Source organism: Alternaria arbusti (assembly GCF_024043155.1).
Source record: "Alternaria arbusti strain BMP 1465 chromosome Unknown scaffold_3, whole genome shotgun sequence".
NCBI classification, from domain to species: domain Eukaryota; kingdom Fungi; phylum Ascomycota; class Dothideomycetes; order Pleosporales; family Pleosporaceae; genus Alternaria; species Alternaria arbusti.
This window is the reverse complement of record NW_026249943.1, coordinates 2,293,372-2,316,508: the sequence shown is the minus strand read 5'-3', so window position 1 is coordinate 2,316,508 and position 23,137 is coordinate 2,293,372. Positions and strand designations below refer to the sequence as shown.

Here is a 23,137-nt window from a genome sequence, read left to right as displayed (position 1 = left end):
TTAGTTGGCGGACATGCTTCCCAAACGATGCTTTTAATGAATTGGAAGATTAGCGCCTGAACCGCCAACGTATGCAACCAATGCGGCGTGATCATAATGATGTGCTTGAACAGGAAGGTGTGGTTTGCTGAACGGCGACAAGGTCATGAAGTAGTCTTGACGACCATCAAGGTGTCGGTGGCGGATAGAAGAGGACAATGTCTGTGTGCGAACTTCTGGGGGGCTTCGGAAATTGTTGTCGAAAACTACCAGTATGGACATGGATGCGCAGGGGTCTGACCGTCAATGCAACGCTGCAGGGCATGAGCATACGAGGTTCGGAGAGATGTGTGCACCAAATTTAGCACGCGGTTGGTTGACCGTGATCACGCACTAGTAAAGTGCAGTGTAGATCAATACATGTTCCACACGGACGCGAAGCCCTGCGCCAGCACGCGGACGAAGTGCATAGGGGTAATCCCGTTCGATGTCAACGTACACCATAGAGCAGAGATGTGCCGAAGATTGTTTTCCAATTACAAGCTAATCAGCACAAGTCACTACCAAGGACTCTTGCGCCAGCCAAGTGCGTCCGACTCGCCTTTTCGCATATTGTATCTCTCCGATGTAGACAACGCAGATACCCCTCAACCATGACTGATACTGACTCAAGGAAAGTAATGAGAGACAAAGACACGTCTGACAGGAAAGGAAATGGACGTCAACATACGACTGAACCACGAATAGAGACGATGAGGGCAAGGAAAAGGTTGGCTTCAACTAGAAAGATCTCCCTCCGTCTTTTTTGCAGTTCGATGCCAACAATTACTTCGCCCGCTGAGCCCACACGCGAGCACGCGTTCTTCCTCTACGTGATTGCAAATGCTCGCTAAGATGGAAGAACAGTCCGTAGTAACCAGAACATGGAACAGAGCTGACAACTAGTAAATGCTGATGGCTCCAATCCGCAAGTGCAACGATGAGAGGTATTCGCCAAGACGCCATGTCCAAATGATGGATGCATAATCATTAGAAGAAATGGGTGTGTGGTTTCGAGAGCTCGTGAACTTCCATCTCCTGTTCGAGTGGTTAGCTTGGCTCCGGTAACGATACTCTAGCTGCAGTACATACCATCTTAAAGGAGTTCAGTTCCTCCTTGATCTGTTGCGCAAGCATCGGTGTAAGCCTATTACACGTTGCGATGTCGCCTCTACGATCGTAGTCCTGTGGTGACCATGCATCGTGGAATTGAATGCGTGGGCTAAAACTGATGTTTCGAAGACCTCCGTGAGGTGTGGTAGGAAGACTCCTAGTGCTGCCGTTGGGGATACGCGGTGGTTTGCCGAAGTAGTCATCGTTGCGAGCTTGCCCAACCTCTGTTTTTGGCGTGGCAGGGGAGCTAGATCTTGATGAGCCCACATTGGGGACGGCATCGACGGGTTTCAGAACAGGTGAACCTGAATCTGAGTTTGTACCGGTGCCTGATGTTTCATTAGTAGCTGCATATGAGGAATGCGTAGCACACGTACGTTTCAGGATGCCCTTCTTCATCGAGGAAAGGACCTCCGCACGATCACGATCGGACCCAACGATGCTCTTCCTTGACATAGCCTCGTTGCCCAACGCAGAGGGGTTCACAATCTCGGCGGACCGTCCGGCGTCAATCGAATTGCGCTCCAATCTAGGATAGCCAGTGCCACCTCCGATCTGCTCGTGAGGGTTTGCGTTGACATTGACCTTTTGTCTCTCAGCCTCGACGGTGACAAGAGACACCTGACCCACGCTGGGTCTAGTGATAGGACCATCGGCGGCAGGGACTCCAATGACAGACTTTGGCCTGAAGAGGCCCTTGATAGATTTTGTGCCCTTCTTCATCCCATGACCCATCTTGCGGAGCATGACCGATGCAGACGACGCGGCTGACTGTATTGAGAGGTTGTCGGTAGAGCCTATGCCACCCTGTCCTGAGTAGATGCCAGCGCCAATACCTGCCGCCTCTTGCTTTGCGATAATCGCCGCTTGTTCGGCATCCTCGTCGTTCTGGTACTTGTCTTTCCTCAATCTTGCACGCTCTGCCGAGATGTTATTCTCTGCAGAAGCTTTTCGAAGCTCAGCTGCGCTTCCAAAAGAGAAGGCCCTGCGTAGCCGGGACTTCATTCCCTTGTCCTTGTCGTTCACAGCGTTGAGGTGTTGCATCGCTGTGCTAGGTAGTACAGGTGCCTTCGCAGGGCTTGCAGGCTCTGATGGGGAGACCGGGTGCGACAGAGGAGATGGAGCTTGCCGCCTGTTAGGCTCAGGTGCTTTGGAAGGACCACCTGCTGCTACGGAGGCATAGCTGCGCTGCGTGTTCACCACAGGGCGAGACTGGAATCCTTGTCAGCTTGAGAAAGTCTGTTGAAGTCACTCTACTCACCTGAGACCTCGAGGAATTGTTAGAGGAAGCACTGCCTGCACTGCCTTGCCGTTCGTGACTGTGACTCGAGTCGGGGCGGCTTCCTGCACGATTCGAATTCGAGGGCGTGGTGGTGGTCGCGCTCGATGTCGTGCTTGGACCAGCTCCTGAGCTAACCTGCAATGATGCCATGGCGGAGGTAACGTTGTTGTCTCCTTCCAGTCCGTTGAAACTGCGTCTTCTATATCGCTTAGCGGGGTCTATACCGCCTGAGCGAATAACTTGCGTATCATCTGCACTGTTCGCTCGGTTGTGCCCTGGCCTGAATGGCTGTGGGCCGTCACTCTGCGTGGGTCCCATCTGGGAGTTTCCTCCTGATGTAGAGCGTTGCGTCGGGGTAGAGGCACCGGTCGGAATGCTGTTGGACGAGTCCGTCCGTCCAGCGCCTCGCCTGTATCGTCCTGGTGAGGGCTTGGCAGGCGTATCGCCTATTGAAAGCGAGAGATCGGGTATGGAGGTGGATAGCGTGATGGAGGGCGCAGCGGAGTCGTAAGGTTTCTTGGTGTCGCGGTCATCTCTGGCAGCTGCGGGTGGCCCAGCCGACGAGCGGTTGGACGAGCCAGAGGTGGAGACTGTGGAATCGGATGATGAGGAGGGGTGAGAGGGGTGGCCGAGTCGTGTCTGGTTGGCGTGGCTGGGAGGCTGCTGCAGGGTTTGGGGGGCTGGAGTCGAGGCAGACCTGTTGTCCTGGCGCAGCTGGGGCGTGCTGTTGAAGGCATACGGGGCTATGGGTGCGGCGGTCCCCCTGTATCCAGTGCCTCCCGAGTTTCCATTTTGCTGGTTGCGCGGCATCTGCGAGGCCCGCTGTTGTTGTTGGTTGGGGTGGTTGGGCGTGTTTTTGTAGGCATCGGACGGCGAGTAGGGCATTGTAATGGGTCCTGTCGTCTGGATGACTGATGTGAGTACCTGAGCCATCGGAGGCCTGCGAGGTAGCGCTATCAGGAGCTCGACGGGGGTGGGCGAGGACTCGTCGGCGGCAGGAAGCGGCGACCGAGACGGGCAAAGGAAGATCTGTGGAGGGCGGGCGCATTAGCAGGGGGCTCTGAGAGTGCGAAGGCTGCGGGTGGTGGAGCGATGGGCATGGTGGCCGCGGTCGCGGACGGGAGGCAGGCGACCAGAGCGTGGCCTTTAGGGACGGGGCATTGGGGGGCAGGCAGGCCTGTGTCGGGGCTCCTGGGGCGGCGACGGGCAGCTGGGGGAGGTGTACCTGCTATGAAACAAAACGGACAAAGTATTAAAACAGAGAATAGAATGTAACGTCGTCAAGCGCTGGGAAGGCTGTCGTGAATCGACGGAGATGGCAGCGTGTACCAAGCCTCCCGAGCAGTTGTTCAAGCCTGCATTGGTCGGTCGTGGAGAGTCGGTCTTCTGCTGCTGACAACGACGTGCGATTCAACAAGCAAGCAGAAAAGGAAATAATAGAGGGAGGGTAAGGTTGGCCGTCGCGGTGAAGAGTTGAGGTTGTCAGGCAAAGGGGCCGCACTAGTCTCTGGAGCACGCACGGACGGGCGCGGCTAGGTCTAGGAGATTCAATAACTTCCTCACGCCAGACAACGAGCACGTTGCCCTGCCTCGCCAGGTGCAGCAGCGTCTTTATGCCAGCCTGCCTGTGCGGCCAACCCGTCGCAGGCGTGTGGGCGACGCTGGATGCCGTGAGCCTCTGCTGGATAGCCTCAGGGCCTCACGGCTCGTGGCCCAGGGCAGCTGCCGCTCGTCGTATTCACGCAAATCTTCATAGCCGATGCCCGCTGAGCTTCATCCGCCCCGACGTTGTGAAGACCGCGTCCATCACCTCACCTCACCTCGCCAGCTTCACTTTGACCCTGGTCGCGCCCCCGTCATATAGTGCTCGGGCGCAGCCGATATAAGCAACAATATCGCGGCGGCCCATTTGCACCTCTAACCACATGTTGATCCTGCCACATTCCCACCCTGCCGTTCGGAAGCTTCTCGCTGCATGGCAACGGCACACTGCACCAGGCCCGGCCAACGTCACGGCTGCCTGCAAACCCTCCAGCTCCTGTCGCGGCTGGTGCGTCGACGCGTTGCGCTTAGGCCGAGCAGATACGACGCGATCTGGTAAACACTTACGAATTCGCCTCTGCGAGGGTCCCCGACGGCCAATCCGCAGCGCGCGCCCGGCGTCGCGCGACCCACCGCACCTGCGGCTCAGCCGTTTGCAGCAGTTGGTGAGTAGCGGTGGGCTCGTTAGGTCGCTGGCGGGCTGCGATAACGACGCTCCAAAGCCCGCCTTCGCCATGGTGATGCTTCACCGACACGTCTGTACCCCGCTCCTCTGCACGCCAGTCTCCCGTCCCTCTGCTACGCCGTGCCTGCTCCTACTGTGCCTACGTGATGCCACGGCTCTACCAGCACTCCCCACCTCTCCTGCTCCCGGCACTGCATGCATGGCACCATTGCAGAGGGTCCCGGCACCACGTCGGGCCTTCCGCGAGACTCGTGCAGGATCGCATCCCCGTGATGAAATTTGCGGATTGCGATGTTCCCCAAGCCGTGGGGAACGGGACGAGGATGCTCGCCTCAGCGAGATGAGAGCTGTTTGATGTGCATTGTCGAGGCACAACATCATTTCCTCTAATTGCGCAACCGCACTCGAGACACGCCTAGCAGTCCCGTCTCTGCTGTTGTGCAGAAATGGCAGTGGTGCGCGGTGTCGCAGCTCATGGCGTTCGAGGGTGGGTTTTCTCCGTTCCACCATGTCTTTTTGTGCCCCGCTTTTCTTGCCAGGGTGACGCGATCATCAGAAAGACGCGATCAGTGCGGCTTCTATTTTGAGCAGCACCACCAATCAACGACTCGTGTGGAGAGATCGAGGAAAGCCTCCTGCTTCTTCGGGAATCATCTACCGTCACTACCAGCCCTCATCCACACGTCTTCACGTCCTCTTGTGCATCATTTTTCCTCGCGTTCTTCGGCAGTAAGAGAATCCCGAGACTCGTCCAGACGGAGCATTTGCGCTAGCCTTTAGCACAACGCATGTAGAATTGACTCTCGCGGAGCTAACCAGGGTCCCAAATTGGCGGTACTTCATTGTCGTCGCAAGGAACCATCCCTCTCGATCAAGGCTCTATTACTATTACCATGCTGAGACGCAAATCCAGCTCGCCGATCAAAAACTGCCTGCTGTATCCTGGACACTGCAGGGAAGGCAATTGCAACCGATCGTTGTGCGTGTCAACACATCACCATGTCTGACTTCTCGACCCGACGGCACCAAGGCTTGGTTGGTTGCCCATGCTCTCGACTGATCCACTGCATCTCTGGGGTATTATCATACCCAGTCCATCCGCCAGTATCGAAGTCCAGATCTCAATCGCCACGATGTCAATGTCGACGCTTCTCCGCGTCCGCGGCAGCTGCGCAACACACTTTCATACCTCAATACAACCCAGCGATTGTAGCCGTTATGTTTAGTCTCCACGCGTCCATCGACCTAGAGCACTCCCAACGAGTATTCGGGGAGAAATTCTTACCAACAACCAATCAAGCATTTTGGCTCATCTACCCGTCTGGAACCCCACATGCGTCCAATCGCTGTCTAGACCGGCCAAGCACGCACGAGGAAGCTTTTGTGGCTGCTCTGATTAACGTCACACAGGGTAAAGCCCTTTACTAGCAATGTAGTCTGCGCATTTGTTAGCAGAACAGCCAATTGGAACGCGCTTGATGTTTGAACGTCTCGCTTGGATGTTTCTTCCGATCGTCGATTGCCGTCCAGCCGCTGTCTGCGGGATCTCCAATGCCCATGCACAGTGCGCCATGGAACTGGATCTGCTGTCCTGTTGTCGGTGTAGTAGCTGTGCAGCTCGGTGCACACGACCTCTTGGGACGATGAACACACACCACCGGCACGCAGGCATGTTCCATCCTTGCTCACAACCCACGCGAAGAGTGCTCAGCACGAAAGCTCTGATGTAGTAGCGTTCGCGGCTGTGTGGATTTGCTGGTCAACCACCAAGGACGGGAAGTAGCGCTGATATTGCTGTATTCTGACCGCTTCAAACAGCTTTGTTAGGTCTGGGGCGCCTCTCGCATAGTCGTTCTGTCGGGGTCTAGGGATGCATTACATCTTGGCCTATCTGTGGCTGGAAGATCCATGCTTGTCCATTGGAAAGATGACTGATTGCTAGGGAACTTAGCACGATGGCGGGAACAGACTTCTGCTCACCATCTGTCTACTCTAGCAAAGACTGTATACTCCACAGCTCTTGGAAAGCGCAGGACTCAAAACTCCGCGCTGATCCCAACCCCGTCAGCGTCGAATCTCACTTTCTTCACTGATCGCCCATCTGACATCATTGCGAAGACACGTCAGCCTCCGTGTCGTTGAGGAGCCAACCCACACGCACCGTTGAGTCGCATCCACTCTTTGGTCACCGCGTTTCAGATTCAAGGTTATCGGATCGACAAGAACGGGTATCATAATTTCCCGAACCCTGATTTACCCAAGATGACGCAAGGATCTTCCGCTGCAGACCCGGCAGGTTTGTTTATGTGCGTCAAGTTGCTTGTCTTAATTGCCTTGACAGCAACGCGACCAGGTCGCTGGGTTGGAAAGATGTATCTGAAACGTGACGATCGATGGCTGCACGTATGTCATCCCGCGTTCTGCCACCGGGAGGATGGAGATATCAACAGCCTGCTTGGCATTATAACGAGCGCGTGAGGAACGTCCAACTACTTACCGTGACTCGTGTTCAGTACCCGAAGCAACAAGGTAGAGTCGATGGTGGAGATTGCAAAAAGAACGACCACAACAAAACATGCAATTCCGGACAGAGCATCAGCATGTTTGAGGAGCGTTTCTACTGGAGGAAAAAGCAAAAAATAAGCGAAGCCCATGGGGATCGAACCCACAACCTGTTATCTGTTAGAGTTTGGTGGGTGTCTCGAGGCGCGGTGAACCATACCTTTGGTGTTTGATGTTTTCAGCCGAAAACCAACGCGCTACCATTGCGCCAAGGCTCCTCTTTAGGAAGTATAGAAGACTGCCGCGAAATCTGCCCTATATAACTACAGTCAGAACTGTGTGTTTTCGCCATGCGAGCTTCCAGCCAGACTAGAGAGCAAAAATGCGGAATCCAAGTGACGAGTTCCTGCATTCTACCCCGCTGTTAGCCAGGCGCTTAGAGCATCCGGCGTTGGCGGCACACCCCACTGGCACGTGACCCCGCGCAGGTCTGCAAAAAGACATGCCCCTCCCCAGCACCACCACCACAACGACGCCCAGGATGGCAAAAGGAATGCATCGGCCGGGAATCGAACCCGGGGCTAGCCGAAACTGTGCTGTGAGGCATGGCAACGGCTAATTTTACCACTAAACCACCGATGCGGATTGGAGGTGTTGTTGATGGAGGAATGAGCGGACAGTGACAATATATTGCCGGCAAAACCACGCGAAGAAGGAGCATTGGGGGATAAGATGTGAGAATTGGAGCAATTTGAGTTGGGTTGTTCAGGGGTAGTAAAGGATTTGACTGGGCTGTGGGTCTGGAACGCCATGGACTTGTACCACTGAGCTACCCCTCTATCGATAGTAGCGTTGCAAATTCTTAGACGTCTTGACCTGACTTCAAGGCTCGGAAGCAGACACGATTGTTTGATTGCGTTGCCGCGGCTAGGGTCGGTGACAGATCTTGAGCCATCGCAAAATCTACACTCGAGCAACTATGACGGGATACAACGGCAGCGTGGAGCCTTCCTCTAACTCAGGTGCCTCACAGAGACATAGACCATGTTTACCATCCTCCGAAAAGTACTGGATGATCAATTTGGCAGGGTGACAGCATCAATCATCATATTTTGGCCTTATAGCCGCCCTCAAGTTTCAGTGCTATCCCTATAGTGCTCTTCTGATGCCACTCAATACCTTCGATCATTGAGAGAGACCCATGCACTTGCACGAGGACTCCACGTAGGAATTTCAAACCCTTCGCCCTTGCATTGGCCCCCGCGATCATTGGAAACCGTTTTTAGCTCCACATCACCCACGCAACCTCACTCATCCTTCGAGAAGAAGCCAACATCTCCGCTTCTCTGCCCCATCTCCACGAGCCTCTCCCTCATCTTCTTGGCCCTTTCTGCCATGTCAGGTTCAAACCCCTCGAAATCGTATTCCTTGGCCCTGAACGTAGGTGTAAGAAGTCAGTGTGTGTCTCACATGCAGTTCGTACGGGATACTCACCAATCGCCGACACCATGCTGCAACACATTCCTCGCTCGCTCGCTCCCCGCATGTGTCGTTCCTATACTTCCGTGCAACGTCATTCTCTCTTTCGAACTGTCGTACACGCCGCGATGGAGGATGTTGTTATTGTAGAAGGCCACCTCTCCTGCCTTGAGCTGCACAGTAATCTGGTCGGGCATGTGTGCTTCGTACGGGTCCGCATTCCGTTCCATCTCGGTGCGTGCGCGTTTATGCGAGCCAGGCACAAGTACAAGACTGCTGTCGTCATACAACGCAAGGTTCCACTGTGCGTGATGTCCTGGCTTCTTCAATCGCTCGAGCTCTTCTTCAGGCGTTGCGGTAGCTGCGACATCATCTCTATGCCAACGCAGACTGAAGTTCTCGTCTGGTCGAACCAGCATGTTGTATAATTCCATGGTCAAATCATCCTCGCCACACCCAATCAGCGCTGCGACGTACTTCAGAAGCTCGCTGTCAAAGTACGATTTTGCGAATGTGAGATGATCGGGATTTGACAGGTGAAGCAGATGCTGCACGCCCCATATGCCTTTCGAAGGATCTTGCGGCCATGGTGGGAACTGCTTCGGCAATGTACGTATATATGGCCACTTCCCAGATCGTGCCGCTTCTGTCATGCGGGAGGCAGCAGCGCGCAGGGCGTCGAGATCAAAAGACGGGAAGAGCGAAGCCGATAAGACCACGAAGCCATCGCGATCGAGAGCTTCGCGAGCTGCTTTGTACGGGTCGGCGCTCGATGAGGTGATGTTGTTTGAGTCCGAAGGCCCATTTGATGCTGGCTTAGCGGCTGGTTGCGCTATCGGTAGCTGCACCCTGGCCCTTGCACTTCCTTTCGGGCCTCCCTTGTCGGGCTGGTGTTCGAACTTCCGCATCTTCTCTGCGCCTGGGAGAAAGTGTGATAGAAAGAAAGCGATGAGAGCTACGTGCTTTTGTACGTTCCAACGCGCAGTTCGATGTCGATGTGCTACCCCGCTAGTGCTGTTAGCCCCGCAATGAGGCCCATTTGGGCATGCCGTAATACGGACGCAAGCCGAATTGTATACCCAGCTCTAATATCTCTACTATGAATTTCTCGGATTAGGAGGTGATGAAGTCATGAGGTTATACCAGCGAAGACCCAGGAAGAAAGACATGCCCAGACATGGTAGACGCGTTCAAGAGTGGGCGAGTCTCTTCACTTATGAACAGCAATGGATACTGGAGTTGTGGTCTGGATAGTTATATTCAGTCTCAATAGTAACGCCTAATTGAAATCCCGAAAAGAGCGACTGTCGCACTAGAAGTAGGAGAGGTTCGTCGACACGTAAGCACACAATCCAACACTGTTTCCCCTCTAGAAATGCACCTCAGTCCAAGACCTCGATGCCATCCTAAGCAAACTTATTCCGCAATCTCAAAGGCCTTCACCGACTCATCCAGGTACCCGTATCCTGCATTCGCTTTGACAGCTTCGACGAGAATTGTGGTGACATCAGTAGGAACGTCACCTCCAATCCTAAAGTGACGGTGCTTGCGTTCGACCGCATCCCAAATCCCAGCTACATTAGGCTTGACGGAATCGACAGCCCTCTTCGCAAATCTCCCCTTCAGATGTTCGTCCCCACTGTGCCAAAGTGAGCCTCCAGTCTCCTTTGCACCACATCCTTCTTGACCACCACCGGTAGCCCAGCAGAAGTCTTCGAAACCTCCGCCACCACCACAGTAGCCTTCCGTCGTCACGGCGCATGGTTCGCCGTCGTCGCCGTTGAATACGGCGAATGAGTCTGGATCGCGGCCATCGACCTGGGTGTTGTTGAGGCCGCGACCTAGAATAGAGCTTGTAGTCTTCCAGAAATTCGCACAGCAAGTTTCAGCAGGAATGTTGCTGCACATAACTAAGAATTTATGTACAATATCAGTAACTGGCTCACACTCAGCCTGCATGGGGGACATTGCTTACAGTAGGCGCCGTCAAGGTCGAGGTTGCACTCCGTGTTAGGAACGCTGTCTTCCCAGATGGCGAACTGGATAATGTCGACAGCATGAGCCATAAGAGGCAGAACCGCAAGGATGAGACTCTGAGTGTACATGGTGAGTTTGGTGGTAGTTCAAGCCGTTTGTGTGTTTGAGTGGTGGTGGATGAAGTGAAGCGAGGGCTAGAAAGCTGATGTTGATATGATGTGGCTTCGTTGTGGCTTTATATGCACCGTTTCAGATATCAAACCAAGTTCTTAACCCATTACATCTATTCTCAAACGAAGAGATGGTGCTATTAAGGCAGACTTCCACGCAGTGGTCTGTCCTCTACGCGACCATCGCGAAGGATCACAAGTTTACGCCCGTGGCGGAGGTCCAGAGGTTTGATCCACTCCCAACGTCCCTCTTTGACTTGACACTGCTCGGTTGCGTACGCGATATTTACTTGCTACGCAGGTCTTAGGCAGGCAGCCAAGAAATGATCTGCCGGTCGAAGCATGCATCAAAAAGCTAGTCTTCTACCCACAGGAACTGCTCAGTGCTTGTATTGCGGCCTTGCATGTGGTCGGTGTTGATTCTGTTGTCGCGTTTTTGAGGCGGAGTCCATGGTTGCGTCGCGAAGGATCTGGCGCTAACGCAGCGAGGACTGGGGAAATCCTAAGCACGGAATAATGACCCCTATAGGACGCATGTCCGCTTGATTCAATCAGCTTTAGCCGGTATAGCATAGACAAGTCGACGCCCTTCGTGTGCGCGGTTGCGGACCCGAGTTAGACGGCCGATTTGTCAGGCCAGGTTGTGTGAATGAACATGTTCGACGGGCGTATGATCTCCGTAGTCTGCACTTCCGACAACTTATTACCAGTTGGTGTGAGCGGGAGATTTGCACGGGTATGGCCGGGCCAGATCCTCGACAGGCCAACAAAGCAGTTACAATATCGGTCTAGGCCATGGTCTCCGACGTATGCTGTCCTTGACAACGCTGTTCTTGTACCAACAGTCTTGAACTTTGCAACAGTGAACAGAGCAGCCTCCACGATGTACTAGAATACCCTGAGCTCTCAAAGTACACTAGGGATTACGTTTCCGTTGCAAGTTTGCCAGCCTCCATCTAGGATTAGTGTGTGACATGCCTACATAGGGTTTTAGACATACATATTACCATGAGATGAGACACAGACGTCCCTTCTTTGGTAACATCCCTTTGACTTCGTGCGCATGCAAGCAGTGTTTTATCGCAGCCCTTAAAGGACGAATTCTCGTCGCTCATCTTCCACAAACCGCCCTTGGTGAGATCCGAGATTTTTCTGATCGACGACTAAAGCGTATTGCATTCGTTTATATGTCCACGTTGCGAATGATTGACGAGATGCCTCGGCAGGCTTGACGGTATAGGTGTTGCCGAGAGCCCATTCCAGATCCGCACTGTTTGACGAGCACGCTGAGGAGCTCGCAACAGCCGGTTGATGTGACTTCGTTGCTTTCGACGCGGCATCTGATATTGTCAGATACATAAACAGAGGCCTCGACGAGAGTGATAAATCCTCATGACCTAGAAGCCATCCTGGCTCTCTTCAGGCCGTGCGGCATTCATAGCTGATCGGCGTGATGTCTAGAGGCTGATGGTATCCTAGGACATAATACAGGCGCTTGCAACTCTAATACGAATTGATATATGTGATGGTACACAACAATTGCGAAAAGCTCATTGACTGGAGCAGGACCCATCCTGAAAAGCAAACAGCAAGAGTTGGAGGGCCCCGTGGTGACTAAGCCATGTGCTAACCAATTCTGGAAAGGAAGCCCCACCATGGCTGCCTCCAGCTCCCAAGGTCTCTCTCCATTCTGACTATTCTCTACCTTCTTTATTCATCAGCTCCTGATTTTCAAAAGGATCGCAAGATTGGTGTCCTTAGACTATAATACGAAGAAATGGGGGATGTGAAGATGGCGTATTCTACCTAGGTAAAGACAGTCGGAGACATCGCCAAGTCTAACGCGGCAGCAGAACGCCAACGAGAACTTGAAAGTCAGCTCTGCTTGAGCCACACTTTGTCAAGTGGGAGTCTTCAATTTTGAGTGTCGTAAGCGCTCTTCCGAGACCCATGCCCATTAGTGCAGCCTTCTTTTATCAGTGCCCTTGTATTTGTAAGCACTGTGGACGCCTTACAGGAGTGATCCCACGAGTTTCTACTCGATCCTATAACTGCGGGAAACCCATATCAGTGCCTTCAAAAGCTATTAGTAAACAAACGATGGCACGAAGAACGGATCCAAGGGATGATGAGTGGAAAAATGTCCAAGACGCGAAGAAGAGGAAGCAGATACAGGACCGATTGGCACAACGTGCACGCCGTATGTGTGGACCATCGCGCATGCATCATTTTATACTCATATAATGTAGGGCAGCGACTACGACAAGCTCAAAACGAAACCAGCATATCGACATCGCGATTGCCTCAAACCCAACGCCCAGAATCCTCCACGAATGATACATCATCTGAGATCGCAATTAGATCCAGTCCAGACGATATCGCGCATCTCAATACGTCGAGATCACCCTGCCCACATTTCCAGAACGTAGAAGTACATTCTAGCGCACTAGAGATTGATTTAACGTGCAACCCCTACCCCCAAACTTGCTCAATACCTTCCCCAATAGCCCAGACCATGATCCCCTTGACCGTCTTTGCTGCACTCTATGCAAACGGCGACATCCAAGGCATTTCCTGCGCTACTACCTACTCCTCACGGACTCCCATGCCGAAGCCGCATATTCCATTACCTCTGCATCCAACAGAGCTGCAAATGATGATTGTACATCCGCGGTGGATTGACCGGCTCCCATTTCCGCGAATGAGGGATAGTTTGATAAAGCTGATAGGTGTGGTGGACGAGGAAGAGCTGTGCAAGGACTTGTTTACTATGCCGAGTTGGGCCATTAAGCCGGGATACGCATCCTGGGATCCTAGGGCCTGGAAGATGGAAAGGGAATGGGAAATGAAATGGGGGTGGTTAATGATATGAGGGTATCGGTTGATGATGAGAAAATGCTTTGTTACACAGCCAATGAACCTAAGAGATCAAGAGAATCTCGCACTTATTTTACAGAGGCAGTCTTCCTTCCACCGCAGTAGGTACCTGGAGATATCTACGCGGTTTCCACCGTTTGAGCTTGCGGTGTCACTCAGCCGTCAACCTTCCTTCCTTCCCCTCCTTCGAATCGATGCTTCCCAATTTCCAACACGTCAATCTTATTACCCACCGCGACGGCTCCTGTATCCAATGGCGTGACTTGCATACCCAGACACGCATTCTTAGACCCCTCATCGATAATCCTGTAACTCCTCAACGTAGTCAGAGGCTCGTTCTTATCGGCTACAGCAGTTTTTGGGTCGACGTTAGGCAACTTGCACCTGGTCGTCCGACACGAGATGTGCAGGTTCATGGAGGATGTGGAATCAGATGAAGTAATTTGGGCCTGCTTCCAGTCATCTTCGGCAAAGGCAGGAGGTCCGGTGATGTAAATGTTTGCGCGAAATCGCAGCGCGTCGAGGAGGGTAAGATGCCGTTGCCAGAGTTCTGGAAGATCGGAAGAGGGATTGGGGAGCTTGGATGCTACGTCGTGGACCGAGGCGAGATTCAAAATATGGATCGGGTACTGTAGTACTATTAATCATAATGCCGTAGAACGTCAGGACACGATCTCCAAGAGTCTGGCGCCTGAAACGGCAACAGCTGAGATCAAAGAGTCGCAAGACACGACTGGGAAAGTCCATACGTACCGAATCGTGCATTCCAATGACCGTCTCAAATCCAACATCCTCCTTTTTGGGCGCGCATTTGTGTACCTCCCGATACGCGTTCGTGTCAATTCTGAAGAGCGCAATTGGGTTTGCTGCGCCAAGGGTATATCTCAGCTTCTCAAAGACTTCGCGATCAATCTCCGAGCTAACATTGAGTGCAGTAGGGCTGTCTTTCCAGATACGCAGAACTTCGCTCCGATATCCCTTGCTCTTGATCCTCTCCGGCGAAGGGTTGAAAGGTACTCTGAACTCCAGCATCGGCTCCGATTTTCGACTCAATCTTGCCAACATGATTTTTCCATAGTTGATCAGACCCTCGATCGTGAAGTCGGTGTCGGGAGAAAAGGGGAAACGAATGACCAGGCATCCCTCACTTTTGACCCATTCTCCGTCTTCTTTGTAGCCTCTTGCGGAAGGATCCGGAACCCAAATCTCAGTATCGACTTTAGCAAGGCGAGGGAATTTTCTTTGAGTCATAAAGTGCCATTCACTAGTCACCTTGCCGTCTAGCGTGGGCAAGCTCGTGACTTGCTGGGCGAGGGTGAACTGGCGATCATATTTCAGTCCTGTGCGATCGATCTCGCTCTTGCTCAACTCAACGGGTGCACCTGACTTCAGGGGGTAGACGAAGAGTGCCTTGACCGTCCATGGCTTCTCTGGAGTGGGGTCACCGCCCTTGGCATATCTCTTAGAATACTGATCCTCCAGATTACTGCGTCCTTGGAGCCCGAGTTTCCTGCAACCGGCTGGCGGAGGTAGTGACTTTGGTGTTTTGAAGGCAGCAAGAACAAGCAAAAAGACCAGAGGGGCGATACAAGATACCGTCGTAAGGAGGATTGCCTGAAGTGTTATGTTGATGCCAGCTTCTTTGAGAATACCATTGGCAGCAAGTACGAAGTTTTCGACATTTTCCGCCATGCTGGTGTAGACGTTCACACGATCGGTGCTAGGGAGAGGAGTGTGGCGTGTGGTCAAAGGAGAGATCTAGAAGCTCGAAGATGCGACTCTTATCGTGAAAACATGCCAAGGTATAAGCCCAAGCAATATCGTCGGCGCTAGAACACACAAGGCAGGTGTGCTTGAACGAGTGAAAGACCAGATCATCCAGAACGCGTCTCTCTTGGGGCAGTATGTGTGTCGCGAGAAGACAGCAAGGCGTGTGGAAGTGAGGAGAGCGTGCGAGTCATGATAAACCCGCGGCCCGCATTTGCTCTCGACAAAGTCTCCCAAACACGCACCATACACACCTTCTACCCACACGAAGGCTTTCTCGACCCCATCGCGCACAGGGCAAGCAGAATAACGCGAAACGTCATGCACGTCAACGCGAGATCACGAGACTACCGCACCACCATCGCAATCCGCTGAGGCTCGACCGCAAGTCACGACACACCATGGCCAGTGAAGAAGCACCCCAGCTGTCACCCTCGTCGCGTAGGCAATTGCTCCTCTCCGCAGATGGCACAGATAACTGACACTATAACAGACAGGCTGCCCACCGTCTCGGCATCCCAAGCCCTCCAAAGCCTCCATGCGCGCGGAGCCCGCACTGTATCGACGGGCCTGGCACAGCTCGACCAGGTCCTCTCACCGCCGAGCCTACCGGGCCACCATGTCTCGGGCGGATACATACGCGGCAACGTGACGGAGATCTTCGGCCCGTCCGGAGTCGGCAAGACAGCATTTGGGTAATTGTGCCTGCGTCACAGCTTCACGAGAGACGGCGGCTGAAGGGTTCAAGGATACAGGCTGCAGTCTCTGCCCTGCGCGAGGGTCAGCGAGTGGTATGGGTCGGTATGTATATGTGGTCAACTGCGGACCAGGGCTAATTGATTGCTTGCAGACGCTGCCTGTGCGCCTTTGGTCAAGCATCGCGTCGACGACATGCTCACTTCGCAACCCGATGCGCCCCATGTCTCTCGAGATGAACTGCGTGCTCACTTCCACTACTTGGCCATGCCGACGCTTGCCCACTTCCTGGCGCTTTTCATGCACGCGCCCGCTGCCTTTCCTCCGCACGGCACCAGCCTGGTCGTCGTAGACTCTCTTGCAACCCTCGTCGATAACGCATACCCCCGCAATGTCGACGACCGCCTACCCAGAAACAAGACAGATCAGGCACGGTGGGCTGCAGGACGTCGATATACCGTCATCAACGAGCTGATCGCCACACTTACGCGCTTCGCTGCACTGCACGACATCGCCCTACTAGTGACGAGCCAGACCATTACACGCATCCGTGGCGCTTCACGCGCATTGTTGGTACCGGCAATATCAGGGATTGAATGGGAGAATGGCGTTTCTACTCGTCTGGTTCTCTTCAGAGACTGGCCCCGACACGGCAAGGCCAAGAGCAAGGTACAAGCCGACAGCTTGCAGAAAGCCCGATTTGCTGGCTTAGTCAAGGCGAATGGTGTAGCTCTCGCGGAAGAAGGCAGTGTGGGCAACGTGGTATCCTTTACCATTGACCATGTGCGTCGATATACTACCTGCAGAGCGTTCATCTACCACGATGCGCTCTAACATCCTGTGCGATGAGCTCCTGCTGACGCTATACAGCACGGTCTTTGCGACATGAATGTAGCAGCCGACGATATTGCAACCCCTCTGTTCGTCCCAACAGAAGCCAGACCGCCTAAAAGATCCTTCGCCGAGATCGACGAGGACGTGGCTCGAGAACCCAATTCCGATGAGCTCTATGGCTGGATAGAAGACGATGAAGTCGCCACTGAGGGGTTGTTGATGGATGAAGCAGCCGTCAACGAGAACGACGCTGCGGGACCTCGCCTAGATGTTGTCGCAGAGGGCCATAAGAAGAAGGTAACACGGACATCTACGCTTTGATTGTAGGGGCACCAGTCCACCCTACACCTCTGCCACAGTCAAGACCAGCCAAGTTATTGCTCTATCGCGACGCGCGTTGCTCGTCAGACGCGTTCTGCTTACATCTGGGGTAAGCTCGTATGTATCTCCCTTCTCTTCATATGCAAGGTCTAGAAACTGATAAATCTACCAGTTAGAACGTAGATCTCGCATTTCCACCGATGATACAGGTCCTACGGCCCGCGGGAATGGGTCTGGCTATTCAGCCGTGTGGGGTCGTACAGTGCACCCCGGAATGAACACCCACACCTTGTCTCCGCACCAACCCGCATGCTCGCCTGCATTCGAAGCGCTCTGACATCAGCACCGAGATGCGTCTCCGCGCGCTACGGTCAAACACTCTCGTTTCCGCGTAATCCAGCTCGGGCATGTACGTATTCTTCCGGCGGTAGATTTGCTTCGCATCCGTCCTCCACTTATCCAAGTCTGGACACAAAGCCTATGGGTGTCGTCCCCAGGCTAGCGGTATCCACGAAAAGCAACAAAAAGCAAATGCACAACACAAGCCTCATCAGCCTTTACACGTGCATGCATCACCCCGGAACTCCGGTGCTCACAGGGATCGGGGAAGCGCCCGCAAACCCAAAGCCCTGGGTTTCTCACCGGCAAAAGTCGTGCTTCTTTTGGATGATGATGGCTTGAGGCTTCGCGAGTCTGGGGTCAGCGGGGTTGATGTATCGCCTGGGCGTGGGGGCTGCCACCTACCTGCTTGTTTCACGTTCTGATTGCTCGTGGCAGACCACCTGACCATGTGATAGGCACTTTCGCGACGGTGTTATAGCAAGCCACTGATACAATCGCATTTGATTACCCCACGGGGAGCACAACGAACTACACTATCCTGCCGGAGAAGCACCTGCTTCCAATGTGGACTCCGCAGCAAGTGAAAGTTCATGTCACTGTCCTGTCGCCAAGGGCGCATACGTGAACGAAATCTAGATTTACTTGCTCACCGCCAGTCAGCCACACAAACTGCACAAGAGATGGTGATCTCCTCTTTCCACAACAATCAGCATATGTCATGCCAGGCAGAAACAGCTTCAACGCATATCATCGGCTCCACCAACAGCAGGGGCGTCGTTTAACGCCAGATGCAGAAGGTCCTTGCCTTAGTATCAACCGTGCAATGTCACTCCTTCCCCACGCTTCTCCACAAACGCACTACGCTTCGCTGGTTACCGTTGATCCCTTGCCTTGATGGAGGCGGAGGCTGCGCGAAGAGACGGCATTCACGGCCCTAGCGGGCGACTGACACGCGGTATCCGGGGCCGAGCCGCCTGTGAAGCAAGATGTTCGCTTCGCTTGGACGCCTGATGTGGGGATCGTGGTGTTGATCCTGACTCTGATGTTTGGAGGTTTGCAACGCTGCTGCCTCTTCGAGTAATCCGTGGAAGGAGGTGCAGAGGAAGACGGCGTGCGTACGTAACGGTATTGTTGGTCGTCGGGTAACGGTGTCCGAGATGATAACGTAGTGCACATTGGAGGATGGTGATAGTGGCTTCGTATGTTGTTCTGCACGATGCATGTTATGGCGAACTTGAACTTTAGGAAGGAGAGGCTAGTTAATGGTGTCAATACGATTAGTAGTACCTAATACATTGTCCGAAGGTTTCGTTTCTGATAGTTCTTACGCGCTGTACGGGTATGGGCCGGCGGCATTGATACTTGCTGCGTATAGGACACATGATACCACGGCTTGTATTGCCTTTACTGTACATTCGCTAGCACCTGTAGACAGCAACCCGCCTATGAACAAGATACTCTCCTGACTCAGATGTATCTGGCTGCTATACGATACCACACGGCTTTGTTGTTTATAATATAGTGCTCTGGCGGTATTACAACAAGCATGCGAATCGACGCGCTTAGAAGCGACGACAGTATTGCATCGCAGGAACGTACATATCGTGTATCAGAACATACTTTGTCGATTGCTACCTGCACCGAACGAGTGTTGTTGCTTTAGTCTCTTATAATGTAAAGGATATATGTATATAGTGCAAGACCATACGCAAACACTAGTGCGAAGCTGAGTCGCTAGTAAAACGAAGTTGAGTAAGACTTTGCACCGAGTGCACGTTGGTTCTCCTACCCATTTTGATCCTGCTAAACACAAAGGTGTCAAAGTTAACAAGCGGAAGCCGATCCATGGTTATGCAGGCGCCTTGGCTCAGTTGTCATACTGACTAAAGTTCGACATGAAGTGGGTATGCACAAAGGTCTTTGCTGACTGGGTTTCCATCTCCCGCGACAAGCGGAACGAAAAGACACCAGAACCATCCAAGACTGGTACTGAGCACAGCTCACATCAACATAGGCGCTTGCATAACAGCTCAAGCATGAAAGGAGCTCCAGTGCTGCGCGGGCAGATAAGCGAGACGCGTTCGCCATCGACAAACCAGGTCGGTGTAATAGCGTGCACTCAAACAAATACCATTGACATCCGAAACAGTACTGTATGGCTCTATAGTACCCGAACGCGCAGGGAGAGGATGAGGTAACGAGGGACCAAGCCATCAAATAAGGATATCCCCAGTCTGTCAATCGTGCTCGTGAGTACGAAAAGCCCAAAATATCAATCGGTAGGCCACTTCCGATCGACCAAGGACTGGAAACCTCCGTAATCTACTATCGTCTAAGTTGATCCTTATCACTGTACAGCTGAGGGTCTCGCAGCGGCCCTCGTGTAAGTAACTCTATCCCCGGCCTCAGAAGTTGCGATCATCCTGGCACAACGCGAATCTCCCCGGGGCTAAAGGCAGATCGACATTCTCCCTTCATCCGCGGACTGCATCCGATTGATTGTTCCCAAGATCACGATCGGGGCCGCGTAGATCCATGAGGGGCTGCTAATGAAATGCTCTGGGGCATTAGAGCCTGGAGAAGCGCTAGGTTCCAGTTGCCCTCAATAATTGAGATAGGAGGTCTATTGAGTTTGTCAAGCGCAGCGATTGCGGACAAGACGACGATCTTTATGCAGACGTGTGGAGATCGTGGTCTGACGTAGGATCGACATGTGACTGGAGATTTGTTCATGTTGGGTGACTGCATTAAAGAAATTTGCAGACCTCGAATTCCGCCATCGGTCCATGTCAACCCCAGCTATGCAGCATTCGTAATCTGTTCCCACCATCTGTGCACTGGGATTGCCACCGAAGCTTGGCGTGATGTACTGGGGTCGTCGCGTCGTTGCGTCTTGTCACTATCTTTGAAGACGACAGACTGACATCGAGTAGTGAACAACATGGCCACTACGGTAAGTCTAGGCAGAGAAGGTCGGATCTGATGAGGTGGCGGTATCATCGAAACAAAACCCCTGGATCGCCTTCGCCTCGTCTCGGTCCATGAGCCACTGTCAACGGTGCGGGGCCCCAGAGCCCGACCCGTAGATCAACCGATACTATCGGGTACTGCTGGCTTTGACGCGTAATGGGGTCTTCCAGACTTGCGAAACACGTCAGTACAATGGGCCAAAGAAACCCTGGGGACTCCAGTTTGAAGTCATTAAGCGCCGCACCAGTTGGTGAGTGTCAGGTCGCGCTGGGCGATGAGAAGGTAAAACCCTGGCAGAACTGGTCCCACTGCGCAACAGCTGTCACCCAGGGGATTGGAAGGTCGACGGGCACTGGTCCGACCGACGTCGCAGATGGCAATCTGCTAGGACAGAGGTTGCTTGAAACTGTACCTCGGCCGACGTTCGCTGTCTTCACGAGCGAAACGCATGGTGGAAGAACGTCGGCATAACTAAGCTGGAGTTGTGCTGGTTTCGGGTCTAGCACTGTGACGTCTGGAAGGACAGTGCTTCTACAAAAGCTTCCACAAAGGCGTACCTTGCATATCGGAGGTCCAGAAGCAGCTAAGACGTCACCGAGGTGGAATTGAGCGGAGCCACAACTCCAGCGACATGCGTTCCGAGAATCTCCGATGCCACGTTTACCGCAGAAACAGCTCCTGGCTCTGCTGGCGTGAGAAATTTCTGTCGGCTCGGCATAGGCGTACGCTCGGAGGAAGCGCCACAAAGCGGGGCGAGCTATCGAAGGGCTAGCAGTACTCAAAAATTTCTCGAACAAGAGATAAGAATAGCGGACCCGATATTGAAATTGCAGCGTAGCATTTGCATCAGTGCTCTGCGACGGTATCGGCGACTTTAAGGGACGTAGTTAGAGCCGTGAAGCACTTCTCGCATAGGCAACAATACCAAGGAAGTAGGCGTCATAATGTTCGGGACAGCCGGTCCGTTGCAAAATCCCCCCACGATCTGCTGCAAAGCCACTCACAGGGGTACGACAGGGTGCGTTGGAGATAACGAGCAGCGGAGATGGGCTGCGGGACCGAGGCGGAGACCACTAGTCACCGAGGGGCTGCGATAAGTACGGAGTAGGGAAATTTCGTCGCACAGTATGAGCTGATAGTGAAGCCATGTTGATGCTGCTTTTGCCGATGCATCGTCAGTTTTGGGCACGTCTCGGCAGAGATCGCCCTCGCCCTGCGTTGGTTCACCGACTCGCATCTTCATCTGTGACTGTGTGAGTGCACAGGCCGGGAAGACGCATAGAAGGCGGGCCGTAGTATAAGGCAAGGTGGCCGGCTCGGTAGCACGGGGCTACTCCGCTGCGCATGTGCTGGTGTGTAGATGATGCGAGAGATATTGCGATGCTGTGCGAGGCACTGCAACGAGGGGTCTCGGGGCGACATGGTGGCTCACTGTTGCTTGCTGTGCCTGCCGTACCCCAGGAAATGATCCCCCACAGCCATGGACGCGTCTTGGATCAGCCCCCGGGCTGCGGTGGAACGCGAACAAAGCCAGTGGGTAAATCAGGTGTGCTGCGTGTGTTGGGGAGCGTTAGTGGTCGTCGGCCAGGGCCAATGGGTGGAGGTGATTGCGGAAGCGCTCAGCACAAGTAACAGCAGCGGGGAAGCATGGCCGGATCCCTGAGGGTGGGTGAATTCCGTGGTGTTGTGCTGCGGTGTAGGCAGGCACGGAGGAGTCAGGGCCACGAGGGGCAGGCGCACCTATGGCTGAGGAAGGAGCACCTGTGGCCGCTGAGGAAGGCGCATCCATGAGATGCGGGAGCACAAACAAACCCCAGATGTGTGACGTCTCGAGCACCCCATACAAAAGCCGCCGTCTCCTTATCTCTGTGCCCCAGCTTCGCGGCGCCCATCACTCGCACCACAGCGCCCGCCCACCTCTCCGCAGCGACGTAGCACCATCTGACCTGCTGCCTCACTCTGCCCACGTACGCCCACTCGGTGTCCTGGCCTCATCACGAGAGTTTGGGGGCCCCGGTCTGCTGCTCACACCTGTACTGTAGCCCTCTGCAACCTCTCGCCGACACTCACCGCTGCAAAATTTCAGCTGCAGAATTCTCACGATTGCAAATTGCATCGTGCGCTCAACCAACTGTCGCAGCTCCACCGGCGACTGCGCCATCAAAACCAGCGTCGGCCCAAGGCAAGTTCCGCTGGGTACTGCGCCATAGCATCCCATCCCCCATCTCACCCGCGCCCGCCCAAAAAGGCCTCGGACGCACTCAGGACTCGCTCCAGCAGCTCCCTGCACCCGCTGCACGCTCCTCTCCGCAAGTCATCACGCAAGCGTTCAAGGGCCCGCATTTCTTGATACGTCTCCACGACTCGAGCGCCCCCCGAAGGAAGCCAAGCCGCACTGGCGCACCGCGTTTCTTTCTGCGCTTGCTCCGGCATATCCTCGCCCGCGTCAGCACAGACAGCCCTGACGGCCATCAGTCGACCCCCACACGCCCGCCTCGTTGATCCATACATATATCCGAGCCCCCCATCATCCCCCTTCCCCAAACTTTCACCCTCGGTCAC

The 23,137-nt window shown here is 53.9% G+C and overlaps 5 protein-coding genes and 2 non-coding genes across 7 annotated transcripts; 2 read left to right on the top strand and 5 right to left on the bottom strand.

The window, feature by feature from the left end:
• Positions 1–1,008: 1,008 nt before the first annotated feature.
• On the bottom strand, positions 1,009–3,346 carry J4E86_003454 (uncharacterized protein; the record flags this gene model as incomplete). The annotated part of the gene is made up of 4 exons (XM_051444007.1): positions 1,009–1,056; positions 1,111–1,460; positions 1,509–2,343; positions 2,549–3,346. The coding sequence occupies 4 exons, from the start codon at positions 3,344–3,346 to the stop codon at positions 1,009–1,011; spliced, it is 2,031 nt and encodes a 676-aa protein (XP_051305502.1).
• A 3,938-nt stretch (positions 3,347–7,284) lies between these two features.
• J4E86_003453 lies at positions 7,285–7,420 on the bottom strand. Its single transcript has one exon. It is a non-coding gene; the product is annotated as a tRNA-Arg (tRNA).
• A 276-nt stretch (positions 7,421–7,696) lies between these two features.
• On the bottom strand, positions 7,697–7,784 carry J4E86_003452. The gene has a single exon. It is a non-coding gene; the product is annotated as a tRNA-Gly (tRNA).
• Positions 7,785–10,037: 2,253 nt separating this feature from the next.
• Positions 10,038–10,726, bottom strand: J4E86_003451 (uncharacterized protein; the record flags this gene model as incomplete). Its single annotated transcript, XM_051444006.1, has 2 exons — positions 10,038–10,462; positions 10,597–10,726. 2 exons carry the CDS (start codon positions 10,724–10,726, stop codon positions 10,038–10,040), a joined length of 555 nt encoding a protein of 184 aa, XP_051305501.1.
• Positions 10,727–13,800: 3,074 nt separating this feature from the next.
• On the bottom strand, positions 13,801–15,337 carry J4E86_003450 (uncharacterized protein; the record flags this gene model as incomplete). The annotated part of the gene is made up of 2 exons (XM_051444005.1): positions 13,801–14,274; positions 14,399–15,337. The coding sequence occupies 2 exons, from the start codon at positions 15,335–15,337 to the stop codon at positions 13,801–13,803; spliced, it is 1,413 nt and encodes a 470-aa protein (XP_051305500.1).
• Positions 15,338–15,813: 476 nt separating this feature from the next.
• On the top strand, positions 15,814–16,111 carry J4E86_003449 (uncharacterized protein; the record flags this gene model as incomplete). The annotated part of the gene is made up of 2 exons (XM_051444004.1): positions 15,814–15,853; positions 15,906–16,111. 2 exons carry the CDS (start codon positions 15,814–15,816, stop codon positions 16,109–16,111), a joined length of 246 nt encoding a protein of 81 aa, XP_051305499.1.
• Positions 16,112–16,303: 192 nt separating this feature from the next.
• J4E86_003448 (uncharacterized protein) lies at positions 16,304–17,263 on the top strand (the record flags this gene model as incomplete). The annotated part of the gene is made up of 2 exons (XM_051444003.1): positions 16,304–16,891; positions 16,979–17,263. The coding sequence occupies 2 exons, from the start codon at positions 16,304–16,306 to the stop codon at positions 17,261–17,263; spliced, it is 873 nt and encodes a 290-aa protein (XP_051305498.1).
• Between the last annotated feature and the right edge of the window lie 5,874 nt (positions 17,264–23,137).